Below are 22,728 nucleotides of genomic sequence, written 5' to 3' on the forward strand. Positions count from 1 at the left end.
TGCTCCAAAGCGCCTTCCCTCCATGGCTGAGGTGGGTGATTGATGAAGTGGTATCTATCTTCCCAGATAGAGTGAAGTTTGCAAAGCAGATAGAAGCTATTCCCTTTCTTGAGCCATGATAGGATGACTGTGAGCTCCTTCCCTACCTTATATCTCTTCTCTGTTTGGAGTCTTGGCTTGGTTATCCACTCTAGGTCCTGCCACTTAATAGTCATGAATGCTTGAACCAGTTACTCAGTCTTTTCATCCACGTTTAATTATCTGTGGAGAATGATTCCGGTATGGGAAGGCTGCCACAGGGTGGATGAAGGAGATGGCATGAAGCACTGAGTGCTGCCTGGACTTGGGCTCTACCTCAGCCACTGGCATTCTGATGAATCTCACACCTGAGATGGCCAGACTGCTCTTCTTTCTATAAATTGTCTCTGGCAATTGGACATCCACCATTTCCCATCTTTTTAATGTGTGTTTGATCATATACCCTAAATTAGAACATCTCTAGTTGACCTCAGTCTCACACTGAAAGTGAAATCAACACACCTTTTGATCTTCTGCATGAGTTCATGAAAATAGTAAGCAACAATCCACCAGATCTTTCTTGCTCTCAAAGACCAGTTATTAACCACTTCTAACCTCCTATAACCTGAAAATTTTGTTTTAAGTGATGGAACCTAAGCTTGAGAAAGAGCCAACTAACTAACACAGCTTCACCAAGGGGCAAGGCATCTAGGAAGTTCCCCAACTCCTCCCTGTCTTCTCTAAGAAAGATGAAATAAGATATTTATATCTTTAATATTATAAGCTAAATTCCTCTAAGTCTTTTTATTTAGGTGATTATGTTAAATAGCCCACAAATAACATTTTATCAGGAAGGGTCACCTTCATACTGGGTTCTTAAACTGCTTTCTCTGGAAAGGAAACAAAACTTAACTGTAGCATTCTGCTCATTCTCCCTAGATTTCTTTGTGGTTACTCTAAATATATTCTGAAACCCCTCAGTCCTTTTCCCTTTCATCAAAAGCCACCTTAGATCTAGTATTGTAAGGTGGGTGAATGGAAGAGTTCAGAACCGAACTCGTGCTTCTCTGCATCATGGGATTCAGGATGTCCTCCCTCTCAAGACCTCATCTAAACATAATCACCCAAGCAAAGCCGTACCTCCTAACACTGTCACATTGGTAGTTAGGGCTTCCATCTGTGAATCTCAAAGCATTGTTGGCAGCTGTAAACACAGACATGCAGTTCATAACAGTGCTCCAGTACAGGGAGCTTGAAATAGGAATGGCAAGAAGCCATGGCCAGAGTTGAGTCCCAGGAAATTATTCGATGCAGTTCACTTCTAGAGGTAGGAATGCAGAAACCATCTTATCGGGACATATGCAGAAGAGGAGTGGAGGCTGACTTGGGCACTGGTTATAGCTTGAGACTTCTTCACCCCAAATTCTTAGGAAAATCGTATTTTGGTTCTGACTGTTTGTGCTTTCTTTTACATACATAAGAGAGTATGACCTTATCTTTTTTATACTTTACACATTATGCATAGCCTGAAGGCACATTCAGACACTTTTGACCCTCGTGTTCTGACTGTAATCTTTCCTATGAGATCGTGTCAGATCTACAAGTTAGGGATTCTGGAGAATTTCAGATTTCATCCTTTTCATCCTGTCACATAAGTCTCCACGCGTAATGAAGTCAGTAAGGAGATCTTACCTCTTAAATTCTTCATGTTTGTGGAAAAAGCACTCATGACAATATGTTTAAGAAAACTATTGGATCTTTCTACACCATTCATTTGGATAACAAATGGTTGACTTGGTTCACCACAAACATTGGATTTTATATATTGAAAGCTTTCTAAAGGAGGATAGGAGATGAGTAATTACTAAGGCTTTTCTTTTAGTTCTTTGGGCATATGGTAATTTCCTCTCACCATAGTCCCAGTTGTCAGATTATATATGTAAAGTTAGCTGCTTGTTAGTCCGAAAGATTTCAGGGAACTTTTTATGATTATATCTAACTATGTTTGTTAACTGCCCTTGTACCTTTTACATATTCTTGACTGAGTTACGTCAACAGCTATGGTAAGTGTCTTACATAGTCCTGAAACGGCAAATCATTTTAGCTGGCTTCCAGGGGGACTTTTTGCACACAATGTCATCTGGCAGGTGAGCTTCAAGAAAGTTTTAGGTAGTTGGTACTGCCGCGTGTGCCTTTGGTATGTTTGGTACATAGCATGTGTACCCCATCATGAATTGTGATTATGAACTCAGTGGGAATGTCATACATTTAACCAGGTGCCACTGGAATAGAAGACCGCCTTCAGGATGGAGTGCCGGAAACCATTGCCAAATTGCGACAGGCTGGCCTGCAGATTTGGGTACTCACAGGAGACAAACAAGAAACGGCCATTAATATTGCATATGCCTGCAAACTGCTGGACCACGGTGAAGAGATCATCACACTGAATGCTGATTCTCAGGTAGGTAGCTTCCAGAGAGGCTGCACCTTATTGGGTGAGGGGGGATATTTTCTGTAGGCTCCAAAGACAGAGTTACATTAGAAAGCCACCAAGGCATCCATTTCTGGTGGCCACCATGAGAAGAATGCTTATCCACGGCATCCTTTATGTGTCCTATTTCTGAGTCTTGGGACATTCTTATCATTTGGAAGATGGGGATTTCTTCTTTAATTATTTGTTATTTGGAAATTATAATGTAAGTACATCTTTTCTTTCTTTCCTTTCTTCCCTCTAGACCCTCTCACATACCTCTTCATTCTTTTTCAAATTTACAACTTTAAAAAATAAGTTAATTGTTGTGACATATGTATTTCTTCTACTCTCAGCATTCCTTGGCTACCTGCAGTTCTTTCTGTAGGGTGAGGACTCCTGGGATTCCCTACCATCCATATTAGCTTGTCTTCCACTGTCATTGTTCAGGTCATGTTTAGGTGGCCCTGTTGATGGGTGTAGCTTCTGATATTTCTAGAAAAAAAAACAATCTCACAGCGAACTCTGTGTTCCTCTGGTTCTTATGACCTTTCTGCCCCGTTTACCCTATAATCCCTGAGCCTTAGGTTCTCCTTGCCTAGTAACTGTATTAAAATGTATTCATTGGTATTGGGCTTCACAGCACTGCATTTTGATTGTCTGTAGTTTTTTTGTAATTGTCTCTAAGTTGTAGCAAATAAAAGCTTCCTTGAGGAAGGATGAGGACTATACTTACCAGGTAGCCCCTGGAAAAGGGTATCTCCTCAGTGAAGAAGTTGGATCTAAGATTTTCTAATAAAAGAATGTGCATTTTGGGTTTATTAATGCAAGGTTCAACTTCTTTTTCATGTCACTGGAGTTTTTTAAAATAAGGTGCTACATGTCTAGAATGCAGAGTCAAGGCAGTGATCTATTTATCATGAACTTCTCTAGTTTCCACTTCTCTGGTCTAGTCACATTCATTTTCTTAAATCCTCAAGTATGCTGGGGTTCTCGACTCCCAGCCCCTCCCTGATCAAAATCTGATTCTCCCATGAGCTCCATTTGGTGTCTGTTCTTTGATTACTCTTGATGCCAGTCTATCAATTTTACCAACTCTTCAAGAACAAGCTTTGTATTGCCTTAATTTCTTTTTACTGTTGGTTTGTTTTAAGTTTTTTTGATAATGATCTGAGCTTTCTTCTTCTCCCTCTCCTCCTCCTCCTTTTCTTGTTTTCCTTCTCCTCCTCGTCTTCCTCTTGTACTTCTTTGCTTTTATTTCCTATGCTTAAGCAGTTTCGTTTGTAACATAAGATACACATTGCAACCTTTTCACTCAGTGCTATTTGTGCTCACCTAACAATTTTGAAATATGTTTGCAGGTACATAGAGCTCATGATGTTCTTTATAAATATTTTCTATTTACTTTTAAGTCTGTGGGTTATTGTAGAATATTTTGTCTCATTTCTTTTTCTCTCTTTTTTTAATTGGGTATTTTGTGTATTTACATTTCATATGTTATCTCCTTTCCTGGTTCCCCCTCTCCCATTCTCCATTCCCCTTCTTCTATGAGGAAGCTCCCCGTCCCACCCACCCACTCCCAACTCCACACCTTGGCATTACATTCCCCCATACTAGGGAATCGATCCTTCTATAGAACCAAGAGCTTCTCCTCCTCTTGATGCCATCCCCTGCTACATATTCAGCTGGAGCCATGGGTCTCTCCATGTGTACTCTTTGGTTGGTGGTTTAGTCCCTGGGAGCTCTGGGGGATCTGGTTGGTTGATATTGTTGTTCTTCCTATGGGGTTACAAACCCCTTCAGCTCCTTCATTCATTCCCCTAACTCCTCCATTAGAGCCCCTATGCTCAGTTCAATGGTTGGCTGCCAGCATCCTCATCTGTGTCAGTATGGCTCTGGCAGAGCCTCTCAGGGGGCATCAATACCAGGCTCCTGTCAGCAAGCACTTCATGACATCAGCAATAGTGACTGGGTTTGGTGGCAGCATATGGGATGGATCCCCAGATGGGGCAGTCTTATTTCTAAGTATATAGGATGTTTTTTCAGGTTTTTGTTACTGATTCCTAGTTTGAATCCAACTTGATTAAATAATGTTTCAGTTCATTTAACTTTTTTAGATTTCAGTAGCCAAATAAATAGTCTATATTAGTTTCCATTGTGTGGACACAGGTGCTCTCTTTTCCAAAGTCAGAGCCATTCAGTTGACAAATAGAATGGTTCAGTTCTTTTGTCTTAAGGGTCAGGAGACAGGACCTCCTGAGTTTCCTTGGCTCACTACTTCCCTTGAGTCTGACATAAGAGGGCAAGCCCCCTGACAACAAATACTGTTGCTTTTCTCAGGAACTAGTTTAACTCCACCTTCCTTCTGGAACCATGTCTTCCCTGCCTGTTGAAGACTGAAATGGCAATTATTTCTATTCAGCATGCTCACCATATTCCACTTCCTTCCAGAAAAATGGTTTCAACTGAAATCAGTACAGTCATTGAACCCTTGCTGTGGAATAATCAATGTTTCTGAGTGGCTATGTTGCAACTTACTTCTTTGCCTCTTGTTCTAAGCAGTTTGAGCATGGCGTGTTTGTATTTTAAGCTCTCTGACTGTATTCTGTCATTGCCTCTTTACTATGAAGCCTATATAGTGAAGATAGTAGAAAATAAATTCCATAAATAGGATGGTTTTAGATTTCCTAAAATGTTTGGAAAAGCCTAGGGAGCATTCCCATATCACTTCGAATTTCTCCCCAATTAGCATTTCACGGTAGCATACCATATTTTTTATGCCCACAAACGAATATTAACACATGTTCTAACTAAAGCTAATGCTATATTAGATTGTCTTACCTGGCTCCTCCCAGCCTGTTTTAGGACTTCATATTAACTCTGTTCATCAAAACTCTCTTGAATGTTCCTAGCTGTGACAGTTTCTAAGGCTATCTTTGTCTTTCATGTCCTTGGCAGTTTGAAGAGGGCTGATAAAGTTTTTTATAGACTGATTTGGTTGCTAGATTTACCTGATGGTTTCCTTGTGACTACAGTGCAGCTGTGAATCTTGAGTGAAGGATGTGAGGCATCTTTATTTAACCACACTGTTTAGCCATGCCAACATGTTTGTGATGACCTAGTATTTGCCCCTTGTATCGCTTTTGCAAGGAACGGAGATTTTTCTCCCACTGTTTTCTATACTGAACTCTTTGGAAATAAGTCCATGTGAATTCGAACTTGAGGAGTGTGGTGCTGCAGTTTACATCCTTGAGGGCAGAGATTCTACATAAATTATTTAGAATTACATCCCCATTTCTATATGGTGTGTGTGTGTGTGTGTGTGTGTGTGTGTGTGTGTTGCTCACAATGTTTCTACCCAAACTGTTTTGTTACTGATTTTCAAAATGATAATGCTTGCTTGGAGCTTTTCTATGATGGCTCCTTTAATGTCCTTGTTAGATTATTCTAGTGTCAGGGACACTGGTTCATTGTGCTTTTCCACAGGAGCTGGGATTTCCTGGTTCTTGTGACACTGATCTTTTGTCATGTGACTTGTGTCAATTATGTTATGACTCTCACCCCTTCATACACACACCCTTTATTATACCTCTGAGTATGGAGTTCTGGAAACAGGTGATCTAGACTAGCTCTGCTCAGACTCTGAATGGGTCATTTGCTCTTTGTCTGTTCCCAGTGCCCATCTTTGAATGCACATAGTTTTCTCTTAGAACATCTTTTGGAGCAGGGATAGGGACTGTATCAGAGTGTCATTCTTCGAGTGTTACTATCCCATCAGGATTATGCTCATGTGTGTGCACCATAGAGGGAACCCATGAATTCATAAGAAGCATTATAGGGCCAGCCAAAGTGTCTTTCTTTGCCATCTTTCCATTACGTTCTTGTTTCCCAGGATTCCCCTTTAATTTCCTGTGGTGAGAAAACCAGGGTGTATTTTACCTACTTTCCTCCCCAGCCCCACCTATATGTAATGGTAGGACATAAACCAATATACTGCTGTCTTGACACCACAGCACCTGAGAGAAGAGACAGGTTCCGCTCCCTCTGGGTCTTCGTTCCTAGATGGCTCTGTGTGCTGCCAGTATAGCAAAACCCATATCATGAGGATTAGGAGAAAACAGGAAAGGTAAACAAAAAAAAAAATCAGAGAATTCTCAAATCTTGTCTGAGTTTTTGGAGTGTTCTTTCTTCTTTCTACAGCCAGAGCCCAGAGTTTCATTCTGAGCTCCTGTTTTTCTGGTATCCACTTTTGATTCCTCAGTCTCTTGGACCATGTCAGAGGCTTTTATGGTAAAATGAAACATTTTCGACCCTTTGGTGTCCTTATTATGATAATTTCCTTGCCCTATCCAAATGCGATTGTTTCTTTCAGAGTTCATGGGTAGCGGCTCTGTGCACCTGCCCAGGCACAACAGCTGCCTCAGGTTAGAAACAGAATGAGGTGAGCCTGCTTCATCTCACAGAGAACGAGCTATGTTGGTGCTTTGCAATGGGTTCAGGAATCTCATGGCTTTCTATCCACATTCTTCTTAAGTCTTCCCCAGTTATCAGAACATCCTCCTCTAGCACAGGATTCTATCTCCAGTCACAAGTCTATGTGTTCCTCATCTATGACTGGAAGTGGTTATGCCAGGGGCCTGTCTTCTTCTCCAAGTCTTTCTAAGGGCACTGGCCATCTCTTTTCAGATTTATTAGTTTCTGCATGTAACAATCTTTGGTAAATATTGATTGGACCCAGCTCAATGTCGACAGTATGCTGTATGGAACTAGGCTCTAGGCCAGTGGGTTGTCTGGCTGCAGGAAGACAGGAACTTTTCAAACTTCTCCACAATGTGTTTGTTCCTGGAAATGAGCACCCTCTTTGGTCTCTGGCTCCTGTCTTCAAAGAATATTACTATCCATGTTTACCCTTTGGAACTCAGCTTCAGTTTGGGGTGACAGAGATAATTTAAAAACACAGTAATTGGACTTCTTTTTTCTTTTCTTAAAATGGAGAGAAAATATATATAGGATATATGTAGTGTATATATAGTGTTTGATAGGTAGGTAGATAGATAGATAGATAGATAGATAGATAGATAGATAGATAGGCAGGCAGCAAGGGCTTTGAAATGGCCTGGTGTACTAATGTTGATGGTTCAGTATGAGGCAGGAAGATTTAGGTAAAAGCCCTAGAAAACTTAAAGGCACACAGGTTGAACCTTCAGTCTAATCATGTGAAGTATAGCAGTAATGCACCCATACCTCTGAAAGTGAACATGCTCCATTTCAACTTCAGCACACCAGCATAGTGATAAAGTATAATCCTGTGGAATCTAAGTTCTTTCTCTCCTTTGCAGGAAGTCATTCTCTGTAGCTGCACTTCCTTTTCAGGGGTCTAAAGATCCATGAGCCAAGTGAATTAGAAGGACTTCAGCTGGGGGTGTTGAGGCAGATATCCAAGATCAGTGACATGACCCTACTGAAATTTGTTGTGTGTCAATTTCAGGAAGCATGTGCAGCCCTGCTGGACCAATGCCTCAATTATGTGCATTCCAGAAACTCCAGGAGTACCCCTCAGAACTCTGATAGCAACTTGAGTGTGGGGTTCTCTTTCAACCCAGCCTCTACATCCTCTGAATCCAGATCCACCCCAAGCCTTGTAATTGATGGGAGAAGTCTGGCCTATGCCCTTGAGAACAGCCTGGAGGACAAATTTCTTTTCCTTGCCAAGCAGTGTCGCTCCGTCCTTTGCTGTCGATCGACCCCTTTGCAGAAGAGCATGGTGGTGAAGCTTGTCAGAAGCAAGCTCAAGGCAATGACCCTGGCCATAGGCAAGTACTTAGGCTGGCCCTGCAGCTGTCTTACTTAGCCACTCCTTCTCAATGTGACCCAGATTTCTGATCCTCTTCCATCTATCACTATTAAATAAGAAAAGCCTATTCATCTGTTCCATTTACAATATTATGCCCAGTGTGATAAAGTGGAGTATTACAGACATAAAGCATACATCTAACAGCCAGAAAATGTGGTAGCAGACACATGTAGTATTATAAAATCAGCGATTGCTAATTTAAGAAGACAAGCTGGAGTGTTGACCAAGTCTTCAAAGACAGTACTTTAGATAACTACCTATTCTACACAGCCCAGCCACAGTGATGTCTTGTGTTAGCATATTTTGACTTAGCGCAGGCCCTTTTCAAAGGCTTTGAGTTGTTACATACATCTTGGTGTCAAGGCTTTATGATGTTCTAAGGACCCAGACTGTACCAACCAAAAGCCCCAGTGACTCTTCTTAGCTGAATTTTGGTGAGAAGTTCTGAGATAAGCATCTCATTAATACTTCAAAGACAGACACATATCCGTTTCAATACAGCACAGTTTTTATCATTTAAGAACTGTATCTAACATTATTTTTCTTTGTAAGTACTCGTGGATGGGGAAGCTTCTAGATTTCTCTTCAATGACAGGGTAGAGGTCACTTAGTACCCCCTTAGGGAGCATCTCTTCCTGTTTCTAAATTGGCTATATTCTCCTTCACAGGCTTAGCCACTTTCTGGTGAGGCCAGGAAGGCAGTAACATCATAACACCATTATAATTATGATCCACTCCCAGGAACTAGTAGGCTCAGTGATAAAGATATCTTTACCAATTAGTCAGACTTGTATTTATAGTATAATTTGCACAAAGTCTAGTATTTTCCTCTATCACCTTGGGTACATTGTCTACTAGGAAGAGTCCTGTGTTCAGTGTGAGCACTTGGTTGACATAGTCTGAACACCCCAAGAGTTGTAGAGATCAATAATATCCACTAAGAAAAATGCACAGATGGACAAAAGGGTACATGCTTAGGAGACATGACCAGAGTGCTCACCATGGCTTCCCTGGCCCAGGCTCCAGGGAAGAGGGAAGGTAGCATCTCCTCCAGAAAAGGAGAAGCTAATCTCCCATTAGAATCTCCCATGGTCCATCATTTTTTGGACCGTGTGCTGCAGTCTTAAGAACCCAGCTGTTTAGATTTAGAGAGCCCACTGTGTATTGTAATTCATTATAGATGGAGCTTTATGTGAAGCTAGAGAGATTCCTATTATTTTCCAAATTTTAATTCAACAAATACTAACTGATCATCCATGTTGAGCTTAGCCCAATAAAGAACAATAAAATTACAAGGAAGAGACACCCTAATCCAGACCTTTGTCATACCTAGGAAATTCAACTATGGAAAAGGTTGAGACAAAAGGATTACATTTAAGGGTAGACTTTAGAGTACTTAGTAAGTTATAATCCATCAAGACAAACTCAATGAGATCGTGTCTCAAAATCAAAAGTGGAGAGAGGACTTGGGATATAGGCCAGTGGCATAATACTTGTGAAATCCCTATGTTTGATTTGTAATACTGGGGGAAAGACAGAAATAAAAGGGCCAATCTATAGCCACATCATGAGTTGCTCTGACATTTGTGTATCTTAGTTTTATTTTTACAGCTTGTCATATGTGTTTTGCCTTGGGTTCCTGTGAATCTAATTCTAAGAATGCCCACTATTGCTTCAATTATAGTGGCTATGTCTGTGTCTGACTTTCAAAAGATGTCAAGGTCTCTGACTTCTTGTTTTAGCATTCACCAGTCAACAGCCTGATGGAACAAATGGAAGTTTGCTCTGCCACAAAGAACCCTAAAGCACATGTGTGTTAATCCACAGGGGTTAGTCGGTGTGCATAAAATGCTGAACAGAGTTTAACCTGCTTGATGTAGTAAGAAAATTGGTATGGCAACTATGAGTTGGAGAGCTGCTAATAACCAGAGTAGAGTTATTGGAACGGTGATGATGATGATATTGGATTCTCTTATTGTGTCAGATATCACATTAAGGACCGTTTCTATGCATATCCTAAAAGGATAGAGCCCATTGAATAAGATGGTGGCTAAGTGCTAGTTGATTACTAGGGGCAGGTTGATGTGATTGGCAGTTTTATGTTGTATTGTGCCTAATTTTGATTAGTTAATTCAGTTTTCCCAGGAAGTTGCTCTTCTGCCCTTTCCCTGATCTTTCTCACAGAACTCAGTCCGTCAGGGGCCTAAGAAGCTCAACATGTCCATGTGCTTCTATGCATCTCAAAAGCAATGATTTTTCCTGCCTGTGTTGTTTTTAGGTGATGGGGCCAATGATGTCAGCATGATCCAGGTGGCAGATGTGGGCGTGGGGATCTCAGGCCAAGAGGGCATGCAGGTAAAAGACCATTTGGACTGTCCCGTAGGCAAAATGACTCTCTTATCTCACTATAGCACAAGTTTTCTCATCTGAAGTATTTGCCTTCCATATGGTCCAGTGTTCACCTTCTGCTAAGCTAGTAGAAACTGAGATATAATGTCATTCTGTTAATAAAGCCATGTGTGCTAAATATCTTTGCCTGTATCAACGCACGTATATTTTAGGAAACTCTGACTCTAAGAGAAAAGGTGAGTCAGAGCCTCCCCTGGATCATCCCTGGAAGCATTATGTTTACTATTGCTCAACAGTATCAATATTCTTTAAATGCTGCTTTATGACACTGTTGGAACCCAAAATGCCTCGGATGATGAAATGTAGTCATCCGGACTCCCGTGGAAGTTCCATCTGTGCTTTTCATTTCTCTGTTTCAGTTCCGAATGTTCCAGAATTTAAACGTACTAGTTAACTTAAAATGTGCTGCTCCTGGATATAACATTATATCAACTTCTAAAATTTGAGCAAGTTTGAGCCATATATATACATATGTGTGTGTGTGTGCGTGCGCACATGTATATGTATGCCTGATAAAATTTTAGACAACAATTTATTTAGTGGGTTTTTAAAAATCTTAATTCTTTATCACCATTCATACACCATTCAAATCACTTATTCAATCAGAAATGATTTATGGAAAACGCACTGTATATAAAGTTGTGCAGAGAACACTCATTTTCTGGTCTTATATTAAGCAACAGTCAGATGGTAGGTACAGTTGCCCCTCACTATAGAGGGAGCTGCTTCAGCATCACAATTCAAAGATGCATTAGTCTCCCACTTAAACTGTTATATTTGAATAAACCCTGCACACACCCATCTATATACTTTGAATCATCACTAGATGATTTCTTGTACTCAATGCAGTGAAACACTATGTAAATAGTAGTTATACTGTGTTGTTTAGAGAGAATAGTTTCTACATTTTTGATACATTTTTACTGAACTGAATATCCACATTTGTTTGAGTCTACAGATTCTGTTCCACAAATACAAAAGGCTAACTTACATGCCTAATGGAACATCCATTTCTGAACCAAACGCTTCATGTGCACTGTGGGTCTTCAATCATTTACCCTGTTATTCATTCTTTCAAAAATCAGTGAATTTCCACTATGTCTGGCACAGACTTAGAAACAGACATTATCAGACTTAGTCACTGTCCTGTGGAGTTAATTTAGAAACTCACAAAAATGGGGACAGTCATTGAAAAGGAGAGGAGGACACAGCTCTAGCACACACTGACTCCAGGTTGGATCTCAGGTGCTGAAAAACAAATGGATTAATAAGACACAGGGTAGCTTTTGGGACAGTCTTTGGAAACACCTCAAATGCTGAGAATTCCTGAAGAAGCTCACTGGTCTTTCTAGCCTTCTGCCTTTCCTACCCACCACAAATCCAGCCAAGACACAGTACCTGTTTCTATGTAGAAATAGCCTGTACCAATGTTGTTAGCTTTTCCAGCTGTCCTGCTAGAGCTATGGTAGTAGAAGCTGTGTTGACTTTGTGTCTGCCTCTGTCAGAGCTTGTCTACTGTCTGTTCCACAACATGGTGGACCAGAGGGGTCCACAGAGACTGATTGTCTCAGGAATAGAAGCTTTGTTCAGCTGGGGTTCCTTCCAGCTCCTGACCTGAGGTGGCTATCCCAGAGTGGCTGGGCTGGTGACCTAGCCTGACTTATCCAAAGGGACTCAGTATAGATTTTTCACACCCATACACAACAAGAAGAGCTCAGGATAGTGGCAGCAACAGGGTCAACAGAAGAGGTGTGGCCATCTTGCAGAATACATCCTTCGTTGCATGTAACTTGAAGTACATAGAAAAGTATTCAGCCACATCCTACCTAGAAATTTGTTTTCTCAAAGTTACTGGCCCAGCTCTTCCAACCACTGCTCACAAGATTCAAGTGACAAGTTTTATGGCTGGGGAATTATGTATTTTCCTCAGGCCTAGCAAGAATGGTAACAACTAAGTCTCCTCGATAGGTGCCCATCATCAAAGATTATCATATAAAAGATTCCTTTGTTGGCTTTCTTTGCATATGGATTGACACGTACTTTCTTCCTTAGTCTTTCTTAGGGAAACTAGGAAAACAAAAAAACAAAAAACAGTAACTCTGAGAAATCTCTCATGAATTTTTTCTTTTGTTCATTCAACAAGTATTTCTTGAGCTGTTGTGAGGAGACAAGAGAAAATCAAATGTGGCCTCTTTCAGTTTCACAAGTGAACCTTGTTGGAGACAGCAGGAGGGAAGGAGATGGCTGAGAGTAGGCCTACACAATCCCTTCCCTTCACAGCCATATGCTCTCCATCTGCGTGTCCCAGCACCCAAGAGAATGATATTTTGGAACAAAATGCCTGAGTGCCAAACATGTAGAGATCCTTTTGTCTTGTCATTCCATAAAAACTATTTATTCTCCTGGAAGAGGTTTCCAAAGTGCACCTCCCAGGATTTCTGTCTGTCTGATACCCGTTGGTTGGTCAGCTTTAGCTCATCTTTGAAATGTGGATATAATATAGAAAAAAAGTACCATTGGGGTTGGAGAAATGTGGGGTGAGGGAGATTCCATACATCTCTATTTTTTGTGGCTTCTTAGGAAACAGCATTAGAAAAGAAAATTTGAAGCCTGTATAAACTCATTAATCATATATCTAGTGTTTGGGGTCTTAAAAAAATTTCAAGAAAGTACCATTCGATAACAACAAGGATCACTGAATGGTTTTTTTCTTTTTAATTCAACGAGTTGATAAGACAAAGGTACACTTAGCAGTGTGTTAGGATGGATTTTTTTTTCTCTCCTGTTTTCTTTGCCTTGCTTTTGTTTTCCCATGCCAAGTGGGGCATCAGCAGTGATGAGAATTACTGTCCTTTTCAAGGCTGTGATGGCAAGCGACTTTGCAGTGCCAAGATTCCGATACCTGGAGAGACTTCTAATCGTCCATGGACACTGGTGCTACTCCAGGCTGGCCAACATGGTGCTGTACTTCTTCTACAAAAACACAGTACGTATTTGACATGAGTCTTTAGAGTTTTACAATTTGTACGATGGCTGTCTTCATAAACTATCAGGGTCTCTTGTATACCTCCCTGTTTTGGGTTTGTTTGTGATCTTAGTCTGGCCTTGTACCTTATAATATCTGAAGACTAACTCCTGGGAAATGAAAACAGCTTTATAAGGGGGAAAGTTCTAGTAAACAGACAAGCCACGCAAGACTGCTCATATATGACTTTGTAAAGTAGCATCATGACAAAGCCAGCAGTTACCAAGTGGTCTGACAGGAGGTTGCTAAGTCTGTGTCCATAGCTGACATCTAATTCTGTTCTCAAGTTTTCAGCTTTTCTGCATGAATTTTGTAGAAATTCTTCACTGGCTTGTCTATAGTAGGACACTGATTTCTCTGCTATAGGCCAGGAAGGTTAAAGAGAAGAGTACTTAGTGGCCTTGCAATCAGAAAATTACTTAATCTTGCTTGTAGCTGAGGCATTGAAAGGTGTCTATTAGAGACACATTCACATAATGCCTTGTACAAATCCCCAAGTGTATCCTTGAACCTAGTTTAAAAAAAAAAAAAAAAAAAAAAAAAAAAAGGAGGCTTGAACATCTTTCTCTGCTTAGAGTAGATAAATACTTTTCTAGCTAGCTTAAAAGGAAACTCCATTAAGGAAAGATTCTGCCTAGGCCACATGTGCTGTGAACATTTGTGTCTTTTCAGGGGCTTTGAATACTAAGCCCGTCCTGATCTCTCCTATATGGTCCTCATGTTTAATCTTAGGTCCTCCATACTCCATAGGCCTGCAGGATGGCCCACAGGAGCATCACAGAACTCTGACTCATTTGTGAGATTTCTAGACATCCTCCTGAAGGGCTGTTAGACTGCTGCTCTCTTGGCTCTGCCTCTGGCAGCTTGAGCCTGAGTGAACCAACAAGGAGACAAACTGAATTCTTGGGATAAATGAGGATGTAAACTTGTCCCATAAATCTCACTGTCTAGGTACCAGAACTCCAGGGTCAAGAATATCTTGTGCTCTTCTGACAAAGAGTAAAATAAGTTTAATGTTTTTTAAAATTCTATATGAAAACCTTCATGCTAACCCTGAGCTGATGTCAGTACAGCTCTTTTGTGTTCTCCACAGTTCATTGTGGAGGCTGACACATTTTCCTTTCCTAACCTCTCCCACCCAACCACTTGCCTGATTTCCAAAATGTCTTCTAACAAATGAATACAAGATGCTTGGAACCAATCAAGACATGGCTAATTGAGTAGATTTGGAAATTAAATTAGATTAAGCTATGCCTGGGATCACTTCCAAAAAAAAAAAAAAGTTGGGCTGTTTCTGCCCTTGTGAGTTCATTTCTCCTTTCTTTTTAAGCCAGTACTGAGTTAACAGTATAGTGAGACCTCAGATACGCAGAGCCTAGAGGCTTCCAATTTCCTCTGCATAACTGAATGACTCTGGTGGAGTAGGCTAGAATAGAATGCAACCTCATTTTCTTAGGTCCTTTTAATGGCATCTTAAGCATAGTTGCTCTCAGCTGATAGTAGGGTTTTGTTGTCTTGATAACAACTCATCACAAGTTGAAAAAACACACTCAGTCCACTGAGATCATTTACTATCATAGCTTAGTAGCCTGATACACTGAAATATTGTTACCTTACAGCTGGGAGCTTTGAGTCAAAACAACTATTCTTCATCTCCCGAGAAAATAAAGCCCAGGCAAAGAAGGAACTCAAAATTCAAAATTTGGGGGAATGCATATTGCTTTCACTCCTGCATCAAAACTTGAAAAAAAAACATCCTAAATTGAGGCATCATAAATTGTGGGCCATGTCTGTTTGACTTCTTTGGGTTATAATTTTTTAATTCCACCCCCCCCCCCAACAAAAACTCACAACTAGGAATTTAGCCAGCTGGTATCTGTAATCCCCAATTCAAGTTTGCCAAATTTCGAAGGTAGTGAGAATAGCATACTTCAAGCTTTCCCAAAGTTTTAGAAGTAAATAGAAGCCAAAGTGGCAGCCTGAGGTGTGTACTCTCTCCTTCTGCCCACCATGTTAAGCCTGCCTTTGTTGGAGAACACAGGGAGGAGAATTAGTCTGTTTTCCTTCATATAAGATGCAGGGCTTTGTTAAGAGCATTTATCCACGTGAGGAGTTCAAGGGTAATCAGTCCTCACAGGAGAGAGTCATTAATTTTAAGAATAAATTGGCCTTTCCAATAAAAAGCAGAGAAGAACAGTTTCCATAGTAACAGAGGTTTGGGAATAAAGCTCTTTGGTACTATGAGGGGAGGCTCTTAATTATCTAAGTATTTTTCTTCCTGTTCCCTTTGACTCCATTTGCTCTACTATGACTCATAAAGCTGAGCCCACGGTGGGTGAGCAAGAGTGAGCTGTGGGCGGAAGGCAGGGGAGAAAATCAATGAAAAGCCCGAGACTGTCAGTGGTTGGTGTGAAGGGGGAAGATTGCATATTAGGGAACTTAAGTCATAGATTAAAACAGTACTTGGGGGATTTAGTCATAGCTTCCACCCACACGGACTAGCATTTCTTCTGATCCTCAGAAGCCATTGTCAAAGCAAGAAACTAAAGCCCAAAGAGATGTAACGTAGCTATGCCAAGAGCTAAAGACATAAAGCAACTGTTTTAAGAGCCGTGAAGAGCTGTAGCTTCAGATTCCAGAACCCAGTCCTCACTGTGCCCAGTGGCGCACTCTACTCCATCTCCTTTGGAGACTGGCCCCTGCACCCTCCGCCAAGATCCATCTGTGTTTGAACAAGTTGGATCTGTTACTCTTATTCTGATCAAGTATTAGTTTTCTGTAAATGTTAAGAGATCTATGAGTCTGAGCCTCAAAGAAAGAAATGAAGACATTAAATGAGGAACAGTATTCCTCTGACAAGAGACACAGATTTCAAGAGAGCTAATAAGTTCTTTAAAGACATCAGATCCTTTAATTCTCAACAACCCCCAACCCCAGCCCCAAGTAGGTCTCACTGGTATAGCCTTGTCATGGACAGGGAAACTGAAGTAGAGATGGTGCTATGATTTGTGCTAGATTACACAGTGAGTCTGAAAATACATAATCTGTTGGGTTTCTATCACTATACTATAATAACTAAAATAAATAAGTTATAAAGGAAACTGTTTTTATCTTGGCTGACAGTGTCAGAGGTTTCTGCCCATAGACAATTAGCCCTGTTTCCTTTGGGTTTATGGTGAGGCAGGTCATCATGATAGGAGCAAAGATGCTTACCCCATGGTTCTCAGAGATGCAGAGCGAATTGAGTTTCCAGTATTCTGTTTAAGGATATACCCTCACTGGCTTCCTTTTACTAGGCCCAACTCTTTTGACTTCCACTATGTCCAAATATCTCTATGATCTGGGAAACAACCTTTAACTTAGGATCCTCTGGGAGACATTTACTATCTGAACCATGATGTTTTACATCTGTCATCAGACTGCCATGCTCCCAATGTAAATGCATTCCAGCCACCGACTCCCTGACCCAGTGACAGTGGAAAAACATACCTAAGCTCCAGCACTGCTGAGCAGGTCATTTAGGCCCTCTGCTTCTTAAGATCCTGGCCTTGGCCTTGCACTCATGTATGCCTTTGTCTTTTGGGAGCTGTTGATGGTTTTCTATTGTTCATTTTCAAAAAGAAAGTGCAGATGGGGGAGCGGACCATGAGTTCAAGGATAACCTGGGCTACATGGTTAAACCTTGGCCCCCCCCCAAAAAAAAAAGAGGAAAAAAGAAAACAAAAAGAAAATGGGGTCAATACAAGAGGACATGGGCTCAGAGTTGTATCCTAGGGTACATAAGAAGATAGAAAAGAGAAGGCCCCAAGGAACACGCCACAGGCCCTCGTGAAAAAAGAGCCATTATAAACCCAGCTACACCTCAACTGGTTAGCACTGGTCATGTCATCACCAACTCTCCTGAGACAAAGTCTCACCTCTCTCTGATATGTTTCTAGGAATTTCAAATTCCTGTTGGGAGTCTCTTGAAGACAGGAGGCTGTGCTAGAAAATGTCTTGAGGCAGATTCACAACAAGGCTAGAAGTTAGGGCTGTCTTTTGGGAAGAAATCACTGTCTAGCCACTTACCTACAGAAAATCTCTACAATGGTTTTGGGTTCTTCAGATGAGTCTCTGTAGGGACCACAAAAACGAAACAAATGAACAAAGACTGGTCCTAATGCCTCTGTTCTCTCTTGCAGATGTTTGTGGGTCTCTTGTTTTGGTTCCAGTTTTACTGTGGCTTTTCTGCATCTTCCATGATTGATCAGTGGTATCTGATTTTCTTTAATCTGCTCTTCTCGTCGCTTCCCCAGCTGGTGACTGGGGTGCTGGATAAGGACGTTCCAGCTGACATGTTGCTGAGAGAGCCACAGCTTTACAAAAGTGGCCAAAACATGGAGGTAAGCTCCCTTATGAGTCCACCTCCACCTCCTGGTCCTCTATTCTCCTTTTCAACCTTCCAGAAAGCAAAATTCCCCCAAATCTCTACTAATAGACACCCCTGGGGGAAACATTGAAACTGTGGAATGGGTGCTGCCTGCTAGGCTCTGCTATATATTGTGTTAGCTTTGCTCTGTTATAACAAAACGCCTGAGAAGAATAACTTACAAGAAAAAAAGACTGTTTGCACACAGGGTTCCATCACTTGCAATCTAGGATAAGGCGGTCCAAACTGGGCCCCAAGGAACCTTCTGGTAACAGTGACTGATCATCAGGACACTGGTGAGATGCACAAACTGGAGAAAACTGTTCATGTCAGGAACCAGGAAGCAAATAAAAAAGGCATCCACTCAAATAGGAAGTTGTCATCCACTCAGCATCATGGCCACAGTGACTTAAGAACCTTCTACTAAGCTGCATTTCCTGAAGCTTCTATCATATCCCTCAAATGCTGCTATGAAAACCAAGATTCTGTACACAGGGGGCCATCCTAAATGAAAGCCATTGCTGTCATTCATGAAAGCAAATACATTCAAGTATGTCACATAAAAAACATATTCCACCTCAGCTATGGCCAGAAATGTCTTTGGTAAATCTGCCTTGGTCACAGGTGTTAAGCGATTTTGCTAAAGCAGTCAAAATTAAAGATAAAAAAGTGTCACTTTTCAATGTGAATTAAACAACAGACTCACAGGGAAACCACTCAGTGAACAGATAGATGTAAATATATACTTACATCAGCACAGCACGTTTGGCAAACTGATGGCCAGTTGTCCCAGCCAGCCCTTAAGTCATGCTTCGCGTGCAAAAATAATGAAGCACCCTATTGCTTCTGCAGTATGTCAGAGTAAGAATGTATTTGCTTTAGGTTACCTTCCTATGGTTACTCTGCTGACAGTGAGTTCTTCACAGCTTAGGAGGCAGTTCATAGGAGAGAAAGGGGATCCTGTGTTTCACCAGTGGTCATGACAGACTTCCCATATCAGCTGACCTACTGTCCTCAGCCAGCTATGAGACAGGACATTGATAACTTGTCATGTGACATGAGGTAACCCATGAAAATGTCACCAGCCTTTCCTTTAAGTGTTGGTGAATGTTCCTGTGTGTATCCTGCAGACAGTCAAGCCTCTGGCAACTACTTGAGGACTTTCTGGGCTGCTGTTGAGGAGATGGTGGGGTCCTGGTTGCTTCTTTAAATACAGATTTGTGTCACCCAGGTACCTGAACAGTCCATTTGTCTCTATCAGGAACATTTTGCCATGGGTCTAGAGTTCTAAAAGTATGCTTGGCTATAACATAATAATATAACATAATAGTTGTAACATAATACCAATGTCAGTGTTTTAGTTACTTCTCTTTTGCTGTGATAAAACACTATAACTAAGGCAACTTCTTAAAAGACTTAATTGGGGACTTCAGGTTTCAGAGGGTGAGTCCACAGGCAACATATGGTGGGGAATATAGCAACAGGCAAGCAGGCATACCTCCTCCAAAGGCATACCTCCCAACTGTTCACGAACAGTTCTACCAACATCATGAGAAGTTGGAGAGTTACTTTGGTGGTTAAGAGTACTTACTGTTCCAGGCAGAATACTTATCTTGCACAGAATACTTATCTTGCACATATACAGTTGAAAACATATTCATAAAATAAGAATAGGCAATTTTAAAAATCACTAAGAAACATCCACTGTTTAAGATTTAAGGCTAATTGTTAATTGACTTTCAAAGGATTCATCATAAAACCTGTTTCAAAGTGGAAGGAGAGCGCAGATCCAGGGTGAGGAGCATATCGAGAGGGGATGCAGATTAGGGGGACATGCTCAGTATATATTTTAGATGTTCTTTCCTGATGAAAAGTTTCATAGTGAGCAGTGTCTGTTCTCCCCTTTCCTCCCCGGGCAGCGAGGGTGTGGGGGGATTTCATGAGTACTCACTGTACTGACATCATGTCTACCCTTTCCTCTTCTCCCCTCCAACTCTTCCTACCCCTCCTCCACGTCCCTCCCACATTCATGACTCTGCCAATCTATACCTAGAGAACCTGTGTTCTTAGTTCAAAGGTTCCCAGTCACCCGGCTACCTGCAGCTCTGGCTCTGCCTGTTTTGGTTTCTCATCTACCATGTTGGAGCCTCGCTCTCCTCAGCTCCGGAAACAGAACATTGTCCTCCAGGGTGTGGAGTATTTATGGTATCCCATGCTCAAAAATTCCTTGGAGGAGACAAGCCCTTTCCTGTGACCGCTCTTTGTTTTTCTGTCTCAGGAGTACAGACCACTAGCATTCTGGTTAAACATGGTGGATGCTGCCTTCCAAAGCCTGGTATGTTTCTACATTCCCTACCTGGTAAGTAGGAACCCAGCATAGGTTTCCCCTTAGCTGCTTCTAGGCACATTCAGTTACACAGAACTTAACCATTTTGCTTTCTCTCTTTCAGGCCTACTATGACTCCGACGTGGATGTATTTACATGGGGGACCCCTGTCACAGCAATAGCACTGTTCACCTTCCTGCTGCACCTGGGTATTGAAACCAAAACCTGGGTGAGAGCCACGGGCAACATTACACTCTACAACATTATACTCTACAAGTCACATAGTTCCCAGCAGGTGTTTTGCACATATAGGAGACTACAAAGTTGTCTTATCTATGTGACGAGAAGGAACATAACACCTACTCAAAGCTGGCCTAGCCTCAAGTGACCCATCACTGAATTTCCTGAGCAGCCATTTATCTGCCTGCCTTTTTGTCTCCTCCACCACTATGCCTTTGCCTTTCCCTGTTCCTTACCCTCATGCTCCCGTCCTAGGTTGCTCCACTAAGGCCAAGTGGCCATCAATGAAAAGAATCTCCGATAAGACCTAGAAGGCACACCCTTAACCTTCCTGATAAACTCTTGTTGCTCTCACTCTTCCCACTGTTAATTTGAAGTAAAAGCTCTTTTTGGTTCCTTTTAGACCTGGCTCAACTGGTTAGCCTGTGGCTTCAGTACCTTTTTGTTTTTCTCTGTGGCTCTGATATACAACACCTCCTGTGCCACATGCTATCCTCCATCTAACCCTTACTGGACCATGCAGACGTTACTGGGTGACCCGCTGTTCTACTTGACTTGTCTCATCGCACCGGTTGCTGCGTTGCTGCCCAGGTGAGGATCTGAGTGGTACGGCCAAATGATAAGCAAGCGCAGCACACACATCCCTTGGCCTTTGCCGTGCTTGGGCCTGGGTGGGTGAGTCTCATGAAGCTTAGTCATAGCCCAGTTTAGAATCTAATTGAGTTTTTTTTTTTTTTTTTTTTTTTTTTTTCCTCTGTGTGTGTCTTCTTTCTAGATTGTTTTTCAAAGCCCTTCAGGGAAGTCTTTTCCCCACCCAACTCCAGCTAGGACGCCAATTGGCCAAGAAATCCCTCAACAAATTCTGTGTTCCCAAAGAGTCTTTTGCTCAGGGACAGCCGCCTGGACACTCAGAAACTGAGCTTTCAGAGAGGAAGACCATGGGACCTTTTGAGTCTCTCCCTAGAGATTGTGCCTCTCAAGCTTCCCAGTTCACTCAGCAGCTGGCTTGCTCCCCAGAGGCCAGTGGGGAGCCCAGTGCAGTGGATACAAACATGCCATCAAGAGAGAACACCTTGCTGGAAGGACTTGGCTCTCAGGCCTTAGGGTCCACCATCCCCAGAGATGCTATTTCAGAAAAGTGTCCTGGGGACTCGAGGAAATCCACCAGTGCTAGTCAGACAGCCCCATTGTCGTCACTCTTCCATCTGCCCAGCTTTGGCTCACTAAACTGGATCTCCTCACTGTCACTGGCCAGTGGGCTGGGAAGTGTCTTGCAATTGTCCAGAAGTAGTTTACAGATGGACAAGCCGGATGGTGAGTTCCTGCCCAACCCACCTCAGCCAGATCAGGACCTGCACAGCTTACAGGGACAAGTCACTTCAAGTTACTTCTAGTATCACCTCCAAAGGGCCACAGCCAATTGTGGTGACAACAAAATCCTTGAAATGGCCTTTTATTATTATGTAAGAAATGTTAATGTTATTTATGTTTATTATTTGCACAGAAGAGTTCTAGAAAGATGTATTTTTTAAATGTTTCCAAGACATATATAGGAAACCAGAGGTACCAAAAAAAAAGAAAGTTTATTTTTTAAAAGTTCTAAGTAGAGTATACTTATGAAAAATAAGAACACATATCTTTATCTTATCTATATATAAAGTTTAAAGAAGAGTGACACTTGAAAAGTGTGTCTAGATTTATTTTTTCATCTCATTTTGTAAGGAAAATAATGTGTGTTGTTTCTTCAACACATAAGTATAACTGTGTGCTTAGTTCCGTGAAGCCTGGGGTAGCTGTGGTGGGTGTGGATACAGGACAGGGAGGAAAGAAGACAGAGGGAAGGGCCTGTGGCCTTTGAGGCAAACATCTCCATTGGCTTCCAATGTTATCAATAGCGAACAGAAAGTGAAAAACCCATGTGAAGTTTCTGCCAATACTCACTTCTGTGCAGGCATTTCCTAAAGATCACCTCATGGGC

At 41.6% G+C, this 22,728-nt stretch overlaps 2 protein-coding genes across 2 annotated transcripts in view; both read left to right on the top strand.

The window, feature by feature from the left end:
- ATP10A (ATPase phospholipid transporting 10A (putative)) overlaps nucleotides 1-8,339 on the top strand; it is a gene marked incomplete at its 3' end in the record, with an annotated part of 92,619 nt that extends 84,280 nt beyond the window's left edge. Inside the window, exons 13-14 of the mRNA XM_080914448.1 lie at nucleotides 2,295-2,479; nucleotides 7,977-8,339. Of these exons, the coding sequence (XP_080770574.1) occupies nucleotides 2,295-2,479; nucleotides 7,977-8,339 (548 nt within the window). The remainder of the gene's footprint in view (nucleotides 1-2,294; nucleotides 2,480-7,976) is intronic.
- A 2,284-nt stretch (nucleotides 8,340-10,623) lies between these two features.
- LOC308419137 (phospholipid-transporting ATPase VA-like) lies at nucleotides 10,624-22,725 on the top strand. The gene is made up of 7 exons (XM_080914725.1): nucleotides 10,624-10,697; nucleotides 13,612-13,737; nucleotides 17,958-18,158; nucleotides 20,463-20,543; nucleotides 20,635-20,739; nucleotides 21,154-21,341; nucleotides 21,526-22,725. The coding sequence occupies exons 1-7, from the start codon at nucleotides 10,644-10,646 to the stop codon at nucleotides 22,142-22,144; spliced, it is 1,374 nt and encodes a 457-aa protein (XP_080770851.1). The 5' UTR covers nucleotides 10,624-10,643; the 3' UTR covers nucleotides 22,145-22,725.
- The last annotated feature ends 3 nt before the right edge of the window (nucleotides 22,726-22,728 follow it).

This window comes from Micromys minutus, assembly GCF_963924665.1.
Source record: "Micromys minutus genome assembly, chromosome: 3".
NCBI lineage: Eukaryota > Metazoa > Chordata > Mammalia > Rodentia > Muridae > Micromys > Micromys minutus.